This window comes from Falco punctatus (assembly GCF_963210335.1).
Source record: "Falco punctatus genome assembly, chromosome: 4".
Classification (NCBI taxonomy): Eukaryota; Metazoa; Chordata; class Aves; order Falconiformes; family Falconidae; genus Falco; species Falco punctatus.
In genome coordinates this window covers 22,694,469-22,713,567 of record NC_137583.1, presented here as the reverse complement: position 1 = coordinate 22,713,567, position 19,099 = coordinate 22,694,469, and the positions used below count along the sequence as shown (strand labels likewise).

Sequence of the window (19,099 nt, the reverse complement as noted above, 5' to 3'; positions counted from 1 at the left end):
ATCAAGGCGGGCAAGCAGCAGGAGAAGGATTATACTTGAAAAACTGTTCCTCCCATATTTTTTTTTTTTTAAATAAACCAAACCCACAACCTTTTTCTCGGAGAGCTGAATGCAACTACCTGCTGTTTGGGAAATCTAATTGTTCAGGATGTCGAACAGCTCAGGCCAAGTTTCTGCACTGGCTTGAATTCAGTTTTGCTCCTATAGCTCTCAGTGCCTAGCCAAAGACAGCATCAGCAGGATCATGTGCGTGCGGTTTGGACTACTGCCACATAAAACTGCCATCCTACTTGTCTCCGACATCGCTAACGGCATGAAAATTGTTTGACAAAACAAAGATCAAATAGTTTTTTGAAGAAATTAGGAGAAACCCTGATGTATGTAACCTCAGCACCTATAAAATGCTAGAAGAATTACATGCTCCCAGCACAGAACCACTATCGTACAGATCTGATTTCATATACTGCCAGCAGCAGGGCATTCCAGTTCAGCGGAAGTGATTTGGCAGGTCTGAAAAGCACTCACGCAGGGTCCTACACTGCTGGCGTGCCATGTAACAATATGCAATCAAGGCAATTATTCCTCCTTTATGAGGGCATTTAGTACATTGTACTGCATCTCACTAGCTCCTCGCTTGCATTCAATTCTAATCCAGCGGCAGTGGCTACACCAAACAAAAATCATGTTAATTGCAGTCCATTTAGTAAGCAAAAATCTTATCGTTTGTGGAGGCACGTGCTAGATAAGATTACTAACGTACAAGTTCTGGGCTCGCTATTTAAAATTGCACAAACACATCCCGGAGTGTCACAGGACAGCCGAGGTTGGCAGGACCTCTGGAAACTGTCTGTTCCTACCCTGCTCGCCCTGCCCTGGGGCACCACCGAGCAGAGCCTGGCTCCATCCTCTCCACGTCCCTGGGTCAGGTATTTATACGCAGGGTGAGATGTCCCCAGCCTTCTCCTCTCCAGCCTGGCCTCTCCCAGCTCCCTCTGCATCTCCTAGCCCATCAGATGCTCCAGTCCCTTAGCCATCTTTGAGACTCCCTGCTGGACTCTGGAGCCCAGGACAGAACCCAGCACTCCAGAGGGGACCTGGGGCATCGCACCAGGCACCACAGACTTGTGCATATCCAGCTTGTCTAAACGGTTCCTAACTCCATCCTCCTCCACCAAGGGTAAGGCTTCCTTGCTCCAGACCTCCGCTCAGGTCTCAGAGGCCTAGGGTTTGTGAAGGACAGTCTTACCAGGCAAGAGCAAGGTCAAAGTGGAACTGAGCACCCTCATCTTCTCCACGTCCTTCATCACCGGCACCTCTGGCCCTTTCAGCACCACACCCATGCTCTCCCTGGTCTCCTTCACTGTGGATACAACCTAGAAACCCTTCTTGCTGCCCTTCATGTCCGTCACCAGATTCGGCTCCAGCTGAGGCTTTCCCGATACCATCCCTATGCGTTCAACTCCACACACACGAACAGACCCATGAAAACCCAGGAGAACCTGTTCACTGGAAAGCCAGCAAATACTTGAGGGCTGCTCAACCAAAGTCCCAATGCTCTCTTTACTTTCCTACATGACCTTTTTTTTAGTTTCCTTTCCTTCCCCTCTCAAATGTAGATCAGTAACTTCCTAGCAGAACACTTACTTGCTTTAAGGATATACTTTTAAAAAGCCACATCAAGTGTTGATCCCACCACCTTCTATAAAAATTGAAAAGACCACTGAACACTGGACAACTGGACTTCCCTGTCTGTCCAACAAGGTATAAATACTTCTTTTGGATTATCTTCAAGGCCCAAACCCCCCAAATCGGTCATGTATCCATTTAAAAAGGCATGGGGTTAGTGAGACGAAGGGGCAGCAGTGACAGCACAAGGTGACACGAGCACGCTGGCTCAGGAGGGAACCAGGCTCTACCTGCAAATCCCGATTGTGGTTTTCGCAGAGCAGCTGCAAGAACCGGAGGATGGGTTGCATTATTGAGATCACAGCACTCATCTCCAGGTCATCTTTGCTCTTGTCTGCCGCAGACTGTGCTCCTTCTCCTGCTGAATAATGGTCATCAGGATCAGCCTCCCTCCGGTAAGTGTTGTAAGCCTTCCTTGTAGCTGCAGAGGCCTCCAGCAACTGATCCCGGACCTCCTCGGTAATTTGGGTCATAGGCTCTCTCACTAAAACACATAAGAACAGATTTTCTTTAGGCAAACCGAATAAAGGGGACCAGAAAAATCTGTTCACACGTCTCCCATTCATTTCACACGCAGGCCAGCTACTCATCATCAGCTCTGTGGTAAGTACGTTTAGTGTGACATGAGGATCTGGAGTTTAGAAGGATATCATGTTATGCTCTTTGCACCTTTTATGCAAACCACATCGAGTTACAAATTCTGGTATTAATTGGTTAGAGCACACACATTTAGCACTATCAGGAGATACAGGAGGACCTGCTATAAAGGGAAATTAGGATTTCTCCACTTATTGTTAGAGAAGGCACTGACCACAACCCACTGTCCAGGGTCGTTACTACGAATCAGATTAGGGCAGCTTGTCACGATAGACAAGGCGGCAGAGTCTCATCTCAGAAATACTTTTCATCATTTCAATAGCACAATCTCACAAATGGATGAAGAGGGGATGAAGCTCTTGAAATCCCGAGCCAGGGCAGCACTGATCTCTGAACTTTGCTCTGTGGGATCAGAGATCAGAGCATTATTGCATCAATTGAAATGAGTTCAAAACACAGCATTTTACTCCCTTGTCACTTTAGAAATGGAAGAACTGGGGATTACCTCTTTTCCTGCTCGGTACATCTCTGTCTGACTCTTCATCTTTCTTTTTATTTCCTAAGTCACTAGTGTTGACTGTGACAGTAGCCTTGATTTCTTGCTGTGCCACTTTCATGCGATCATAAAAAACCTTAAAGAACTTTTCAGATTTCTTATCTTCTGTCAGTCGGCAGAAGAATGAATGCTACAAGAGAAAAAGGAACAGGATCTATACCTCCATACACAAGTTTGAATACAGATCATTTCACCTTTCGGCACTACATGATATCCTGAAGGACTGGGAGGTTAGTTTTCAGTAAAGCAAAACCTGGAGCAACAGGAACTCATATGTCATTGTTAAGGCAGCCCAAGTGTCTCAGCTACGTTAACTCCCTTGTTAACAACTTCCAAATGTATTTTTAAAGAAAAGGGAGTGCAGTAAATCACGCTAGCCCTAATACATTTAGGCAGCACGCTTCTCTTTCAGCAACAGAATTAAGGTAAGTACAATGAATTAAGGTAAGTACAATGAATTAAGGTAAGTACAATGAATTAAGGTAAGGTAAGGTAAGGACAATGGAATTATCTATCATATGATTCTCAGTTCAGAAACAAAACTAGTATGAGCCAAATACAGAGAAGGAAGAACTGTCCTGTCTTCCTGCCCTCTAACCAAAGGGATCGTGACTCATAACATGCTATAGTCACTGTTAATCACAGTCCAAAAACATACAAACAGGGCAACACGAGGAGGGACATTTTGTGCTGATTCTTCATTGCCCCATCCGCAGCAGACTTCTTAAAACTCCTTTTAATCTCTACTCTAACATACCTTTAAGCGATACAAAAACTCAAAGCCCTGACTACTGTTAAGAAGGTTTATTAACGTTGTTCTGCCCATGTGCGCACAGAGACAGAGAGTTCTTCCTAAAATTGAGGAGAATACAAATCATGTACAGGTCAGAAAGCAGCCAACGCAGTGAGTGATCAGGCAATTCCTGATGAAACCAATATGCTGTTACATAAATCAGGACCAGAGCTTAAACATGACTGAAGGATGAACTTGTAAGTGGGTCACCTTATGCAGAGTATTATGAAATTAGTTAGCATTCTGCAGCAGCTCAGGATCCAACAGCTTTACATGATGAATAGGAATGAAGCCTGATTTATTGAACAAACAAATTAAAATGGGAATAGCAATATATCCTGCCCGCTTTTCTGCGAAGCAGAGCACACAAGGCCGTCTTTGGTAAGCCTGCCTTTGATCACTCCCAAGCAGCTGCAGTCAGAGCAGCGCTGAATGACTTTGAAACACTAATAAAGTTGCGTCTTTGATTACAGACAGAGGAGGAACGCTACTATTTAAAGAAGCTGGTCAATATTCACATGAGATATCCCTCCCACCACCGCAACACCTTCTACCTGCCCAGAGCATCTCAGGTAAACTTTTAAGAGTTCGTTCCTACTTCTAGTGATTAACAGAGAGGAGGGAAATGAGAAAAGCCCAGCAGGGGCATCACACGTTCGCAAAGGTAGCCGCCCTGGTACCTTCTCCTGACACCCACTCACACAGTCCAGTAAAGCAGGTGTGCCAGAGCACCACAAGAGGTGCCTTCTACCAAATGTCATTGCAACAGAAACTGTGCCAGGTTCTGTGACATGACACAAGATGATTTGGGTGCCCAGCTTCTTTAATATTTGCAGACTTATTCTCTAATCCAATACTTTTTACCAGGAATTTTAACATCTTCTCATAAAATACACCCAATAAATAAAACCGCCCTTTGTCTGAATGACACGTAACAAGATTTTTTAAATTCATTTTATTCTAAACTGGCTCTTTGATCTGACCAGACAGAATGCCGTCAAACTGCAGTCATAACCCAGAGATGCCCTGACATGGTCTCCCTGAGCTGCTGAGCAGTAGCCAAAGCCAGCCAGCCCTCTGGAGCACTGTCTGCTGCTTGTTGGCTGCAGGTACAGACAAAGGAAGAGTCTGCATCTAAGTTACACCTTGAAAATATTACATCATGAGCATACCAACATTAATATTTTAGAAATGGACCAGGATAAATCATTGGTTCCAGAAAGGGTAACGGTTTTCTGACAAAGAACATGATGTGCTCGTCAGGCAAATGATGGTTGTCACCGGGCTGCACATCTCAGGAGCCTGGACAGGAGCAGTTTCCCTGTGATGAAGCAGTGGTGAAGGAAAAGCTTTTTTTTAATGAACCACGCTGAAGAAATACCTTGTACGCGACTAATTGTTACTTGCTGACAGGCTTTATTTTTGTCGTCTTTTCAAGCTGCTTAACTGACTTTCCACTGCACTTCAGGGAAAAAAACCCAAACGCAATGAACATTTCCAGTAAAGCTTTCTTGTGCGTGCTGTGCATACATTCAATGGTTGTCACAAAATGATTGTTTCAGTTTAGGTCAGGATGCCTAACACCTTCACACATATGAATCAACCACATGCCAGCTATCAAAGATACTGTATTTTAAGAGGTGTGATCTTGCAAGTTGTGCTCAAGCAGGTAATTGGTGGTGATGATTATGACAAAAATCCTGAAATTTATTTACAGATAGAGCCTCAAAGCCAAAACTGGGAAAATCTCTCTTTTTAAAATGGACACAGAGAGGCCATTTCAGACTGCCGTATGGCAGGGTCCTGGCTCACACATAGACGATGTGTGACCACAAGCAAGGCTGCTGAAAGAACAAGTGTGCAAGGAGAGCAGCCTGGGACAAAGCCAACAGCAAACCTCTACACTCGTGCACATTTTTGGAAGAATGGTGCTTTTAACACACCACTGACACTGGAGCATTTGACATCCCTAACAAAGCGATGCAAACCCGAAAGCAAAGCATCTTGCCAGCAAGATGGAGGATGGCTCCTCATCTCCCACACAGCCCCTGCGGATGTAGCCACCACCAAGCTGGGATCTGTGATCTCGTCGAAACCTACTGCAGGGCAGGGAACCGTGACCTGTAACGTACCGGTACGTGGGCTGCGTCTGGCTATCCCCATACAAGGTACCAGAGGAAAAGCTATGTGAAAGGCAAGGGAGGATAGGAGTTTCATCTTGTACCTGAGACACCGGCAGCGGACCAGTTGCCTGCTCTTACAGACAGCTAAAACCACGCAGTAGGAAACTGTATTTTATTTCAACTATGTTTTGTTAATGACTGTTAAGAGTTATTGCCATTAAACAAGAGACACCACATGATGAGCAGAAGATCATGAGGTTTGCTTTATGAATGCCACGGTCAGCAAACAGCTTTGCAAGTACACGCACCTCAATGAAACGCAACACATTTCCAGAGCCCAGCAACCAGCTGATTCAATGAACCAAGACTTCTCTGCTGCGAGAATCTCAGAGATAATGTGATCGCAATGCATTACACAGCCATAGAATGAAAGAAACCCCAAAACATTCGCATATGACATGCAAAGGCTTCTAACACAATAGTTCCGCTCACCACACGGAAGGACATCACACAAAGACTTCTCAATCATTTTTAAAGACAGAAGAAACCACCACCTACACAAACTCATTCAAAACTAATTTGAAGCAATGGAAAGAGCTTTGTTAAGAAATACAAGGGGAAAAATCTTCTTGTGTAGAGGTTTGCAAGTTCAAAGTCTCGCAGGTGACTGGAGAACATATATATTTTTGTGGTGCACTGCTTCCATGCAGACATGAAGTGCGAGGCAAGCAGCGGTATGCTGCTTCTTTTACAGGCATACGATACATCAAGTGTTATGATGAACTTGTATTTGTTTCAAGGGGATAGAAGGAGAACCCCCCCAGCAGGGGCATCAGGCATCTGCAAAGCCAAGCCACACTGACTCCTTCTGACACCCAAAGCGATCTATTAATATACCAGAGTAAACCAACTAATAATACCAGGTACCAGGAAACCTGTGTAGTAACTTCCTTCTCCTTCCTTCTCCTCTCCACCACCCAACTCTGCTCAAGAAATCCAACCAGAAACCTCGTGCACAGCAGAGTATCCCACTCTCACCTCTGCCCCTCCAGAATGCTGCATCTGAGCCAAAGGAAACACTGTCACCATACCATCTACGACTTTATTTCCCTGTTTCATGCAAAGTATGTTGCAGAAGAAAAGCTGCAAACCCAGTGACTGATTTCACTGGAAAATAAATCAAGAGTTTAAATTGCAGCTAAAATTGATCAGCCACAGCCTGACCCACCCTTGAGCACAATCAGCCCTCTGCTCTTGCTCATTAACTGAGCCCAAAGTTGTGCTGAAGTATGCATCTTCTTGAGAAAAGCATCCTAACTTTCTTTAGAAGGCACTGGGGTCGACGAACTATGTCTGTCCGTACTTTGTTCCAGTGATTAATAACTGCTAGAAACATGTGAACAAGCTCCTTTTTATGTCACTAACTTCCAGTCACTGATTCTAAATTATTTGTCTCCTCTTCAGCTGTTCCCCAGAACTTGGTATCCTCTCCCCTTCAAATTACTTACACATGCTGCTAAATGTTTACCTGCCTTTTTTGCTAAACTGAAAGTACTATTTTTGCTTGCTGGCTTTTTATTCAGAATTAGTATAGCTTTCTGTGGTGGTTATTTTTTGGCACGTTCTTAAATATTGCAGATCATTAACAACCCAGATCGTAGAATCATATCTAAAAAAAATAACCAGCAAAGAGAGGGGAAATTTCCTAGCATTACCACTTCACCTCTTCTCCCTTCCTGCCTTGCCTTCCAAGACCTCTGACGTATACGATGTACATAATATACATTGTTTCCAACGACGAGTGGCAGAGGAGCTCAGGTGACTCCCCAGCAGCGCCGGGGAGGGGGACCACAGAGGCAGGATAACCCCACGACATGGACAAGTGCTCCTTGACATGTCTCACGTACCAGCGATCGCTAGCAAACTGTTTTTTTTAACCTGCAGAGCTGACATCTGCCCTTGGGAGAGTGAAGCCATAAAACACAGCAGGTGGACAGCTCTGTGTAAGGTGAACGGAATACGGACCCAGCTAATCCGTTATAAATCTAACCATTCCACAAGAAGTTTAATGATGACCGAGTCTGTGCCCAGTGTAGGATTGTTAAATGGGAGAGAAAAAAAACAGGAACCAGCTGAAGGCTGTTTATTTCCAGCTCTTGCCTTCTCCAGCTTTGCCTGTGTGTGCTGTCACCTTTGCTGGGAACACCTTCCTCTACGCTGTCACCCGATAGCTGCGTCTGACCCGGAGTCACAACTGTTTTGCCAGCCAAGCAAAGGAACGTCTGTTTGTTCTGCATCAAGCAGCTCAGCTTTCTGCCCCAGACACTACAGTTCCAGGCTGGACTGCACACGCTGTCCGAGTGATCCCGTTGTGAGATACGTAAGGAAAACATCTTTGCCAGCAGTGGGTATAGGATGCATCTGCTCAGACGCGTGCTTCCTCCTGCAAGAAGGGTGGCCTGATTTTAGGCAAGCGTTTGGCTGCATTACCCACACAGAGACTGCCGCCATCTCGCAGAGGACGCAGAATTTTCTGGACCGCACCCTCTGTAATTCATAAAGCTCTTTCAACAGACCACAGCTGTTAAGCCCTACCAGACCATCCAAACAGATCCCAAAGAATTCCCCAGGAAAACAAGTATTTGATTACCAATAAATAAGGGAAAGCAAAGCCCCAGCAAACACCTCACAAATTAAAGCACACTGTTGTCATCTCCCTCCCCATTTCTGTAATGCCAGTGAGCAGAAAACACCCCACGAACTTGACTAGTCAGGGATATTTGAAAGAGGAAAGTCCCTCCAGATGCAAGAGAAAGATCAGCTATCTGGCTCCAGTTCAGGACATTTTATTCCAACACTAGAGAGAAATTATTACGGGGATGTTAACTCGCTTGGGTTATCCGGACAGGCTGCCAGCATGAAATAATGCAAAACTTCTGTGCTACTTGATGCTTGTGGAAAGAACTTGCCACCCCCGTACCGTTTCTTATAGTTGGACTACTTCAAAGCAGCCACATTTTAAGGGGAACTGCACTGCTAACATAAGCACTGAATAAGGTACAAATGCCAACCCTTTACATTCTGCCTCAACATATTGCAAGAGCTTCCACTGCAGAAAATTCAAACCTAGCTTTTTTCTCTCCCCACCCCCATTTATTTTGAATATCACCGATCCCTCTCTTTTCTAGAAATCTTTCATACGTCCTGGCTCGCTGAAGAACCACCACTCTGGGGCGTGAACGATAGATATCATTAGTCTTGCATAGCTTAAGGAAATGGCAGCTAAAGTATTTCATGCTGAACATACTTCACAGTTTGAAATAAACCCATAAGGAAAATCTGCCAGAGCACCTCAATTGCCTGTTTATTTTGCAAACTGTAAAACGTAAACCTTGTCCTGAAAGCAGAAGGGGGACTTCCCAGCTCTGTTTTCCACAAATAAGACAAACTCCTTCTGCCATGGGCACCCAGACGCCACCCTGCGAGGCTCCGCTCCCAGCTGCAGACCCTGCCCCACCTCACAGAGGATGCTCTGGAGGGCTGCGAGGACCGGCCGCGTGACGGCTCGCCTTCCCCCAGCAGCTCCGATGGAGGCAGCCGCAGGACTGCACCGCTGAGGTCAGCAAGAGCCCTTACATGCTACACCTTCTCCTACTGCAACACCTCAAAGCTCGAGGCGATTTTTAAAGTCGTTTCACAAAGAGGAAAGTAAGAACAAACCTCACAGAGATACGGTCCCTTCATGCCCTTCCAGAGCCAGTACAACACCCCGGGGCGGTGAGGGGACACTGGATGACCACTGCGAGGTGAAGCACGCTGGGGAACGACAGGTAGAAATGCAACTGTTGGGCTTGGGGTTTAAATCCCCCTGCAGACGGCGCAGATGGCCCTCCAAAGCGTGGGAGACCCAGGGGCCTGACCTGCTTTCAGCACGGAGCTTTATTTGAGTTCCTCCTGCGTGCAAGTGGGAGCACGCACCCGCCGGGTCACCCAGCTGATCTCCGCCGGCTCCTGCATGGCAGGAGCACGAATCCCACTTCCCTACCGAACCAGCTAACTCTGTGTAGGTGTGAGAAACAAGGAAGTCTGCAGACTCCCCAAAAGAAAAAAAAAAAAAAAAGAAAAAAAGAAAAAAGTGTAAGATCTTGAGAGACAGAGGAATTAAAGAAAACCATAGCAACAAGTCAGTCCACCTACCCAAACCACCCACCCACCACCAGTTTCATTTGCTGACGCACATCAAAAACAAGCTGGCTCCTACCCGCTCTGGAAGGTGAGCAAGCCCTGAGAGCTCATTAAATTCCCTCCTCAGCTACTCTTGTATGCCTGCAGCTAGTGAGCAAGTGGGATATAAATAGAAGTTATATAACATCGCTTTGTTGATTCCTGTGCTTACCAAAAAAAAAAAAAAAAAAAAAAAAAGGCAGCATGACCTTGTTTTTCATAGCTTGCCTCTGCCTGCTTGCAGAGAACTTTAATCCTGCTAGGGATCATCTTAAAAGTTTATGTTGGACCTGGATCCCACGGAGAGGAACAGGGAGAACTAACGATCTATGTGCCTGCTCCTTAGAGGCGCGGGCTGCCAGCTGAATGCCAGGAGGATTGCCACAGCTCTGTGGTACCCAACAGCCACCGACCACACAGGGCTGCCCCGACGGGGGACAGGCGATGCTGCTGCACCCTGCTGTAGCACCTCTCTCTCTTCTCCCCACCTACATTGCTCAATCGCAGAGATGGGCACCTCAAAATCCGAGCACAAAACCTCCCTGTGGGCAAAAAGACTGAAAGGTGCTACAGTAAAGGAACACCAACGGCCCAAATACACTTTCAAACAGTAGTAGCAGCTGCAGCTCAAGTGGGAAGAATACGTGGTATCGTTACAATCTCACCTCATCCACCCTTTTCTCAATCTCACCCGTGCATCTAACTGCCCCAATAAAAATGTAATCATCTCCGCAGGAATGATTCCTCACAGCTCTTGGTGCTCTGCACGCATTATTAGCGGAGCTTGCTCGTTTTTAACGTGGTGGTATCCAACAGCTAAGCGAGGCTGAGGCTTCGGTGTGCTCAATACGTGAAAATACATGTGAAAGAGACAGGGTGCTCCTACGGGCTGGCCATCTTGAGTCTCCTCACGTGCTGTGGATCAACAGAGCATCAGGATGCAGACTTCCTCGGCGCTGAGTTAATTGCTAGTGCAGGTTCTGCGCCTTGTTGTGAAGGTAACTGCACCATGAAGGAGGGTCTGGATTTGCAGTGTGCTTCATTTTGGGGAATTCTTTCACAAAAGGACAATATCACTGCCCACAGTGAACGTGATGGTTGATGTAGGTCCTTATCGCATTTACTTTTTTTTAATGTCACATTCCAAAGTAACATAGTCAGAATGGAAAAAAAAAAAAAAAAGATTGTGTATTTTAGCTTGAGAAAAACTCATTAAAATGGTGAAAGACATAGGTGATTACTTAATATGTGCTGACAGCTTGCTGGTTTTGCAAAGTTTCCTGAAGGGGTATTACTGACACTATGTAAAAAAGATATAACATCCTATATCAAAGAATTCTGCCTGTTATAAACAAACAGTAGAAATTTTAAGAGACTTCATCAACTGTCAAAAGTTCAAGTGCTATTTACAAAAGTTTAGCAATCCAAAGATATTCTTGCCTCTGAAGCATTTACCATCACTTATGATTTTGTGTGCTTGCAGGTTATCTGTGACTTGAAAATTTTGTAAGTAGAAAATCTGGCTTAAAAACTCCAAACCACAAACCCTACAGCACCACTGTGCCACACTAAATGTACTTTTTATACCACCAATACTTCTGTAACATTTTGTAAAATTTTCTCCCAATTTTTAAGTGCTGTTGCAGTCACGGAGAAACAGAAACTAAGAGTTTTGGCAATGAAATAGGGCAGGACACATTTAAGCCAAGAGGGAAAATGAAGAATAAAGCTGCCTGACTGGCTGGTTCCAGCTATTGCACTGTTGGTCTTTTTAGAGTCACCTACCCTTCCATTTCTGTCACAGCCAAGGCTCCAGCAAGCTGAAGGACACAGATCTACTGTGCCCAGCCTGAGGGGGACAGGCACAGCCACGAGCCCTGTCTCCCTGCCCTGGCTCGCTTGGTTCTGCAGCTCTCCTGTGTGCCAGAACACAAATGAAAACCTGAGAGCTCTGGATTCAGTTCCTTTTGTCCATCAATTCTGCAACTATTTAATAACTATCGATCATCTCTGGACAGTCTGAGGCACTGAGCTCAGCAAAGGAGACCGCCGTTCACCACGCTGGAGTCTCCTTACTGGTGGCAACGCAGGAGGAGAGATGATGAAGTCCAAGTCCACGGATGGTGCAAGACAAAGCTGGGGACAGGAGATTTGTGTTGGTCCAGCATTTTACCCAAACCAGTATTTCCTACTAAACCAGACTAATGAAGAGCTCGCTGCTGTGGTTTCTGGCATCTCGCTTGTTCAGAGCCCCCCCGGCACTTCTACAAGGGCTGCAGCCCCTAACCCTAATGAACACTCAAAGGACGACACACAAAATGCACGGCTCTTTTCTGCAGGCTGAACTGGAGGGCTCTCTCTAGAAGCAACTCGAAGCCACGTGGCTTGCTGTACAGTCACATCTCAAAGGAGCCTCATGCCTACACGGCAAGCACCAAACCTTGGCTCAGCACAGCACTGATTCACTCTGGCCATGACAGAGGCACAACTCTTCAGTCCATCACCACAGGCTCCTTGGTGCTGTCTCACGCTGTGGTAGCCCCTGGTCCTCATCCCACCCTCAGCTGCCGGGGGAAGGAAGGGTGGAGCAGATCCCATCACCATCCTCCATGCAGGAGCAGCCACTCTGCTCAGGTGCCTTTAAAGCTAGGATCAAATCCCACTTCTTTCCTGAAAAACAATCACTTTTTCCTTGGGTGCCAACTCCCATCACCTCACCCCGTGCTTGCAGCCCCCCTCGGGAACTGCTGCGGATGCAGGGGGGAAGGCAGCACCACCGCACTTCCAAGCGGTAGCTCTCCATCACCTCACTTTGGGGTAGCACTTCAAAAATGCCTGAAACTAAACTGATGTCATCAACCTCATTTACCTTCCCTTGCTGAAAATACCAACATGTGCGTGTGGGTAATCTGTCACGCAATCTAACTTTTGAGAAGATCCCTAATTAAACAAGCAGCCCGAAGTCTCCATGGAGAGGCAGTTATGTAAGGGACTTTACTTGCCATTAACTTCCACCGACCAAGGAAAGCTGAAACTCTATGGAGGTGAGGCAGAGTAACGGCGCATATAATTTTTATTTAGCAGATGAGACACCAGCATTGCAGGACAAGTCCTCAGTGATTTCCTCCGCTGTCATTCATTTGCCAGGGTTGCTTTAATGAAGGAAAACTCGCCACATTGCAGTGTGTGCAAGGAGCAGACCAAGCTTCCACGTCTCTTCCAAAAGAGATGCAGCTCCGTGTGCAGCGTGCCTACGAGCAACAGCACCTGCTGCACAAGCTCTGGCAAAGCGTACCCAAGCCAGCACCCCAGGGGGACGGGTGCCATGTGCTGGCTAGCAGCACCCCGGACGCAGGGCATGCTCACCCCTCACCATTTTGGAGGAGAGCGTGGGACCAGCAGGGCATCCCCCTGCCTCGGGCTGCTCCGCGCAGAATCGCTGATGCCAGCTCTCTCTTGGTGGATGCTGAGGGTTATATAAATTAATAAAGGGGTTTATGTAATTTTCAGTTCAATGAGCTGCAGCATTTGTCAAGTTAATTTGTTGTCCATTTTTGACCCTGTGGTTCCACCTCCGCTTCTGTCTCCTTACAAATGCGGGCAGGCTTCCCACCAAAAACCAGAGCTCCTGCTGAGCGGGAGCTACAAGCTCACCAGACACAGCTACGATACCTTCATCACCAGCTCTGGTACCAAAGAACCTGACAGTATTTCTAAGTGAATTCAAAACTCTAAAAATAACCCAGAACAGTTTCCATCCGGAGAACTTGAAGCAGGCAAAAGACCTCTCTTTTTCTCCCAGAACAGTTAATTTATCACATCCTCATTCACCCCATAGCAAACCCCAGCGCAGCGTGGGATTCGATGTGCCATACACTCCCTGCCAGCTTAGCCTCCTTCGGAAGGTAAGCCAGGAATCTTTTTTCTTGTCCTGCTTCTCCCCCACATTAATTCTCTTAACAATACAATAAAAACCACTCTTGCCAATTATAATAAGGAACATTTCTAGATTTGCTTTTCTGCTAGAGTTGGCAACCACCTACTTTGCCTAGCCTTAATACTGGCCCTGCATGTATCTAATGAAACAGTAACACCTCTTCCAGTTATCCCTTCTCAACATCATGGAGACCTGCTCTCCCACTGAAGAAGCTCATGGGAGTTACCCAGGAACTCCCATTATTAACCATATTACAATCATCATCTGCAAGTTCCTGTGTGTCAGTACAAACCTTTTGCTTAACTTCAGGCCAAATTCATTTCCCGTGTGAAAACCTGGAGTTAAGAAAACGCCATGCAGGGGTGACACATTCCTGGCTTTGCTGCCAAAAAGCCTTTTTACATAACCTGTCCCTATCCCACCAGTTTCCTATTCTCAAAGGCCTGCAGACATAACCAATCTCAGTTCAGTAAAAATTATTCAGACTGAGCACAGGATGAACTTTTTCAGAATACTAGAAATCAAGAGCTGCTAATAACCACCAAAAAAAATTGTGAAATGACGATAAACTCTGCTAGACCTCAAAGACAAAGCTGGCTGATCTGGCTAGGTCAACTTTCACAATGACAAATGTATCTGATGCAAAATGAACACAGTTGTTAGTCCAGAGAGTGAAGATGACTCTTCCACAGGCAGTTACTGGAAATTGCTGCAGAAGTTCAGAAAATCCACTCTGCAGGTTGCAAAGCCCTACCTACCTAATCTGCAATACTTACCAAAAGAACACAGGTTAGAGAAACACCAGGATAAATGACCATGGAAAGTATTGGGTTTGTTTTCATAACTGCATCTAGTTTCCTAAAGCAGACAACCTTTGCAGTGTACTATAACAATGAAATCTTATTAAATAGGAGACCACCACATTGCTGCACCTGATAAATCTTTACTGTCTGTAGCAAAAGAGTGCTTTATAAAACGCGTCAGATTTGCAGCCACACAGACTCGCGAGTGCCCCACGCAGCTCTCCTGCAAGGGCAGTGCTCCCCGACAGCTGGGCTTCACCCAGAGCCACCCCTATTTTCTGGGAGAGCAGATCAGCTATTCTTCCTATGTGAAGCAAGAAAAGCTTGCTTATGTGAGTTTACAGATGCAGGACACCAGTTTAACTTGGGACATCACTCAGCAATTCTTCTGGGAGGTACAGACCTGAAATTGTGATTTTACTAAGAGCAAACCTCCACTTTCACTTTGATTCCCCAGCACTGAGCCAGCTGTTGTCCCAGAAGTGAAGCTTTGCGGTTGGTGTTTTTTTCCATTAAAGTTTTACTTGCTTGGCTTTCATGACTGAAATACTACTGAAAGGCCAGAGCGCTGAGTACGTGCTGTTCTTGAGTGACACTGCAGTAGTCTCCACAGGCCCCGACTGGGCTAGAGCCAGCACACATAAAGGAAGGCACCAGCATCCTCATTCCCTAGCACCAGATTAACCAAGACAGAGATGAATCAGGGGACATCTTTGTGAACTTATCAACCCTCCTTTTTGCCTTCTGTGATCAGGCCACTGGATTGCTATAGCACAGGACATCTACATCACAACTGCTCCATAGGATATTTTCAATGAAGTCTCCTCTGTGCTTTGCATGCATGAGTTATGAGCTCCTGGGTGTGTCCAAGACCTCAGAGCTTACAGCATTAGCTGTAGGCATCACGTGTCATTTGGTTCCCAAAACATTCCGTATTTAAAAGCAGCCTACACCAGAGCCCCCTCCTCGCCCTTCACTGCTGCATCAAAGCACGCACATGCACTGAGTAACTGCTGGCTGCCCCGAACATTTACTAAAGGTAAAAACCACCGCCAAGCACTTACTTCTGAGTGGGAAAGGGTGGAAAATAATTACTCTGCTTTACAGAAGTAACATCTATAAAGGCAAGAGTGCAACAGAACCTGGCAGGACCGTGAGGCATAGATGTAAAAGCATTACGCCGTTTGCTACAAGCATCCTACACCAACAGCCCCTTCCTAACCACATGGTTATTTTACACACTCCCAGCTCCCAGTTATAGATGACGAATGCAAATTAAGGACTCTCCCTTTCTGGTGAAATTTCTTTAGAGATGGATTACAGGTTTCTCTGTTTGTTTTGAGCTAAGGAATCTGCTTCCAACACCGATTTGCACACAGTGGGAAGTGACTTTGCTCAGCCTGTTAGTTCTGGGGTCCAGCACAAGCGAACTATCTCTCCATGTCAGGCTGGTGCAGAACTTGTTCCTCCTTCCAGCATGACAGTGTAAGGTTACCTGAGGCTCCCTGAGAGCTAGGCAGATGAAAGCTCAGCTTCCTTTACACGGGAGGAGAGCAGGAAATTTGAAGAAGTGCCTCTCCCCAGGGAATGTTAATCCTGCCACTGCAGTTTAAGGTGACATGGGATTTTAAATGCTCAATTCCCAGTCAGTCGTTTACAAAGAAGCTTCACTCTAGAGCATATACACAGGGGAAAAAAGAGGGTACCGATTACAGAGACAGAGTGAAGGAGCCCAAAACCATTCTTCCTCTCAAGGGAAGCCTGCACGAACACAAGAGGTGCTGCTGTAGCGATCTAGGACACGTTTTAACCATAATGATCAATCATAACCAGCCAGGATTCAGCCCCCATTACACCTAAGGAAGTCTCCCCACATCCTGCTGCACAGAGGATACAGCTGCTCTTCCACACATCTCTGGTCAGGTTTAAGCCAGGCCTTTGCTATGGGATCGAATCTCTTTTCACCAGCTTCCCATCAGATCAGCCACTTAATTCAGCTCACTCCACAGCTGCACGAGCCGTACAAAGAGGGGACAAGCAGAGATAGCCAGGACAGGCCATGCTGGCAACTGCCCACAGCGAGATTAGATTAAGCACAACACTGAGTGCTGCCCTCGGTCTGGTCAAACATTTCTCCCCAGAGCTGCCATGAAGGTCTAGTTAGGAATAACATCATAAACTCTGTCTTCTGGTACTTTGGTTTGCAGGGCATTAACAAAGGACTGTGGAGTGGTTATACGCCACGTACATAAGGTTTTTTTAGTTCTCTTTGGCCAGGCTCTTAGTGTTTTATCTCTAAGTACCTAAATAAGCGTTCCTCATTAGGATGCAGCACAAGTGACATCAAATTAAAAGCCTAAATCTGTGTAAGTATCAAACATTTGGATGTATCGCTTCTCCAAGTGAAAGGAACAATCTGCAAAATTGACCTTCCCAAACAAATCACTGATTGTTTTGTTCAGACATGTGAAATGCATGGCAGTGGGGTAGGAAGGGGTAACACCCTCTGCAATAGCTATGCATGAAGCCCGTCGACTAGGACTTAAACAGACTGTTTGCAAACAGAACGCATGCAAAGTGAAACGAATAAGATTATTACACATTCAGTAATCTTTGTAAGCATGTTTTGCTGCAGTAAGGTTTTTTTTCCCTCTTTGGAAGAATATTGTACAAGCTAGTTGGTGTATTTTTCACTGTAATTGTAATTGTTCATTACAATCCAAACCACGCGCAATTTCCATCTAGGGAAATCAAATCCTTGTTAAAAACACAGAAACAAAGGATAGCAAGGCTGCAGGAGGATGGTCGTGGTCTGGAGTTTACCCTATACGGTTCCGTTAAACTCCAGTCTGAAATTATCAGCTAGTTGTAGAAGTCTCAGAGCATGTCGTAGTTGCTTCAACTTACTCATAAAAGCAGTCATGTAAGCTTATGCTACAAAGCTGGTTTTTTATACATTCCTCTATATTGTCCTGGGAAATACATCAGTTATTAAATGTTTGCATGGGCATTGGGTAAATTGACTTCTGCACAGTAGACAGTAATATTTCCCCTAATTACAGATCAAAGATCATTTAGTTATTTCCTCTCCCATCTCCTTAACCACCTCAGGTTTCCCGGATTTCATAAAAACATTTCCCTTCCCGACATGTTTTAGTTAAAAGCTTGAAGTCTGCCATTTCCCTACCTGTATTGTAGTGTTCCCACCTTCCAGAAGGGCAATGGCTAGCAGGATGCTCTCGTGGAAGACTCTGTCACTGGTGGCATTCATGATGAGATCTATGACCAGGTTGGATGCACCTTCTTTATCCAGATGACACTGGACATCTGCCAAACTCATCTCACCTCGGCTCATTGAACTCGATCCAGAGCTCCCTCCTATAAAGGTGATCACAAGAAACGGGTTGAGATTCAAACTCAGCCGCCCTGCGGTGAGGACATCTCTCTTCTGGTTTAAATTATTAACCTATCGTGAACGATGCACATGCATTTATTAGCGGTGATGAACTCTGCTCCTAGCATTTCAGCAAGGAAGAGTTTATAACTTAAAGCACATACTGGACATGCCATAAGATGGGCACTTAATACTGCTTCCATATATGCGTGCCCGCGAGAGGCGGCGTCCCAAAGGAGGACAGCCTGGGCCTTCGGTGGCAGCAGAAGGTGGGGAGAGGGCTGGTGTACTGGAAGGGGGTTCTGGCGGATTCAGGGATACAAAGAGGGGCAGAGGCTCTGCAGGACCAGCGAGGGGACGGAGAAAAGGCAAGACAAATTCCAGCGGATGGCAAAGCCAACATTCTAGACAGTGGAAGAGTATGGCAGTAGGCAGCACAACACAAGGACAAGTGAAATACATATCAACTTCAGAAAAAATGGAGGAAATAGGTTTTTTTTTGTGGTTTTGTTGTTGTTTGTCTCTGACCAGGGCTGCTTTCAACAGGATTACCACTATCTTTATCTTGAAGAGGCAACACCCACTGAATGGTGTTTTGACAAAGTGTGCTTGACATTGCTGACTTTTTTGTTAGCAATAGTCTCAAATTAAATAACCTGCACTTTATAACTGACTGTGAACCAAATTTTTGCTCATCCTACCCTGCAATGTCTCTGTATGCAATTAAATGGTTTTGTTTCAGGTATGGTTAATAATCTGACATCCTTATAAGCACATTTCCCAAATATTATGGCAAATATTAAATTGATGAAGTTTTCTAAGTACATTTATTCCAAGCAAAGTCACAAAGTTCAAGACAACCCAAAACAGTCTCTGGAAAGTACAAAAACCTCTGTCTGCTTAATTTTAAAGTACTTTCTCAAAGGAGAAAAGTACACTCTCATCTGCATGGGGAAAAAATATGAGAGACAGGAGAGTGATGCTCC

The 19,099-nt window shown here is 45.7% G+C and overlaps 1 protein-coding gene across 7 annotated transcripts in view; it reads right to left on the bottom strand.

The window, feature by feature from the left end:
- ITPR1 (inositol 1,4,5-trisphosphate receptor type 1) overlaps positions 1–19,099 on the bottom strand; it is a 201,153-nt gene that overhangs the window by 61,453 nt on the left and 120,601 nt on the right. For all 7 annotated transcript variants that reach the window (XM_080384689.1, XM_080384690.1, XM_080384692.1 and 4 more), the window contains 3 exons: positions 17,907–18,097; positions 2,789–2,969; positions 1,917–2,170 (listed from right to left, as the gene is read on the bottom strand). In XM_080384689.1, coding sequence (XP_080240815.1) covers positions 1,917–2,170; positions 2,789–2,969; positions 17,907–18,097 — 626 coding nt within the window. The remainder of the gene's footprint in view (positions 1–1,916; positions 2,171–2,788; positions 2,970–17,906; positions 18,098–19,099) is intronic.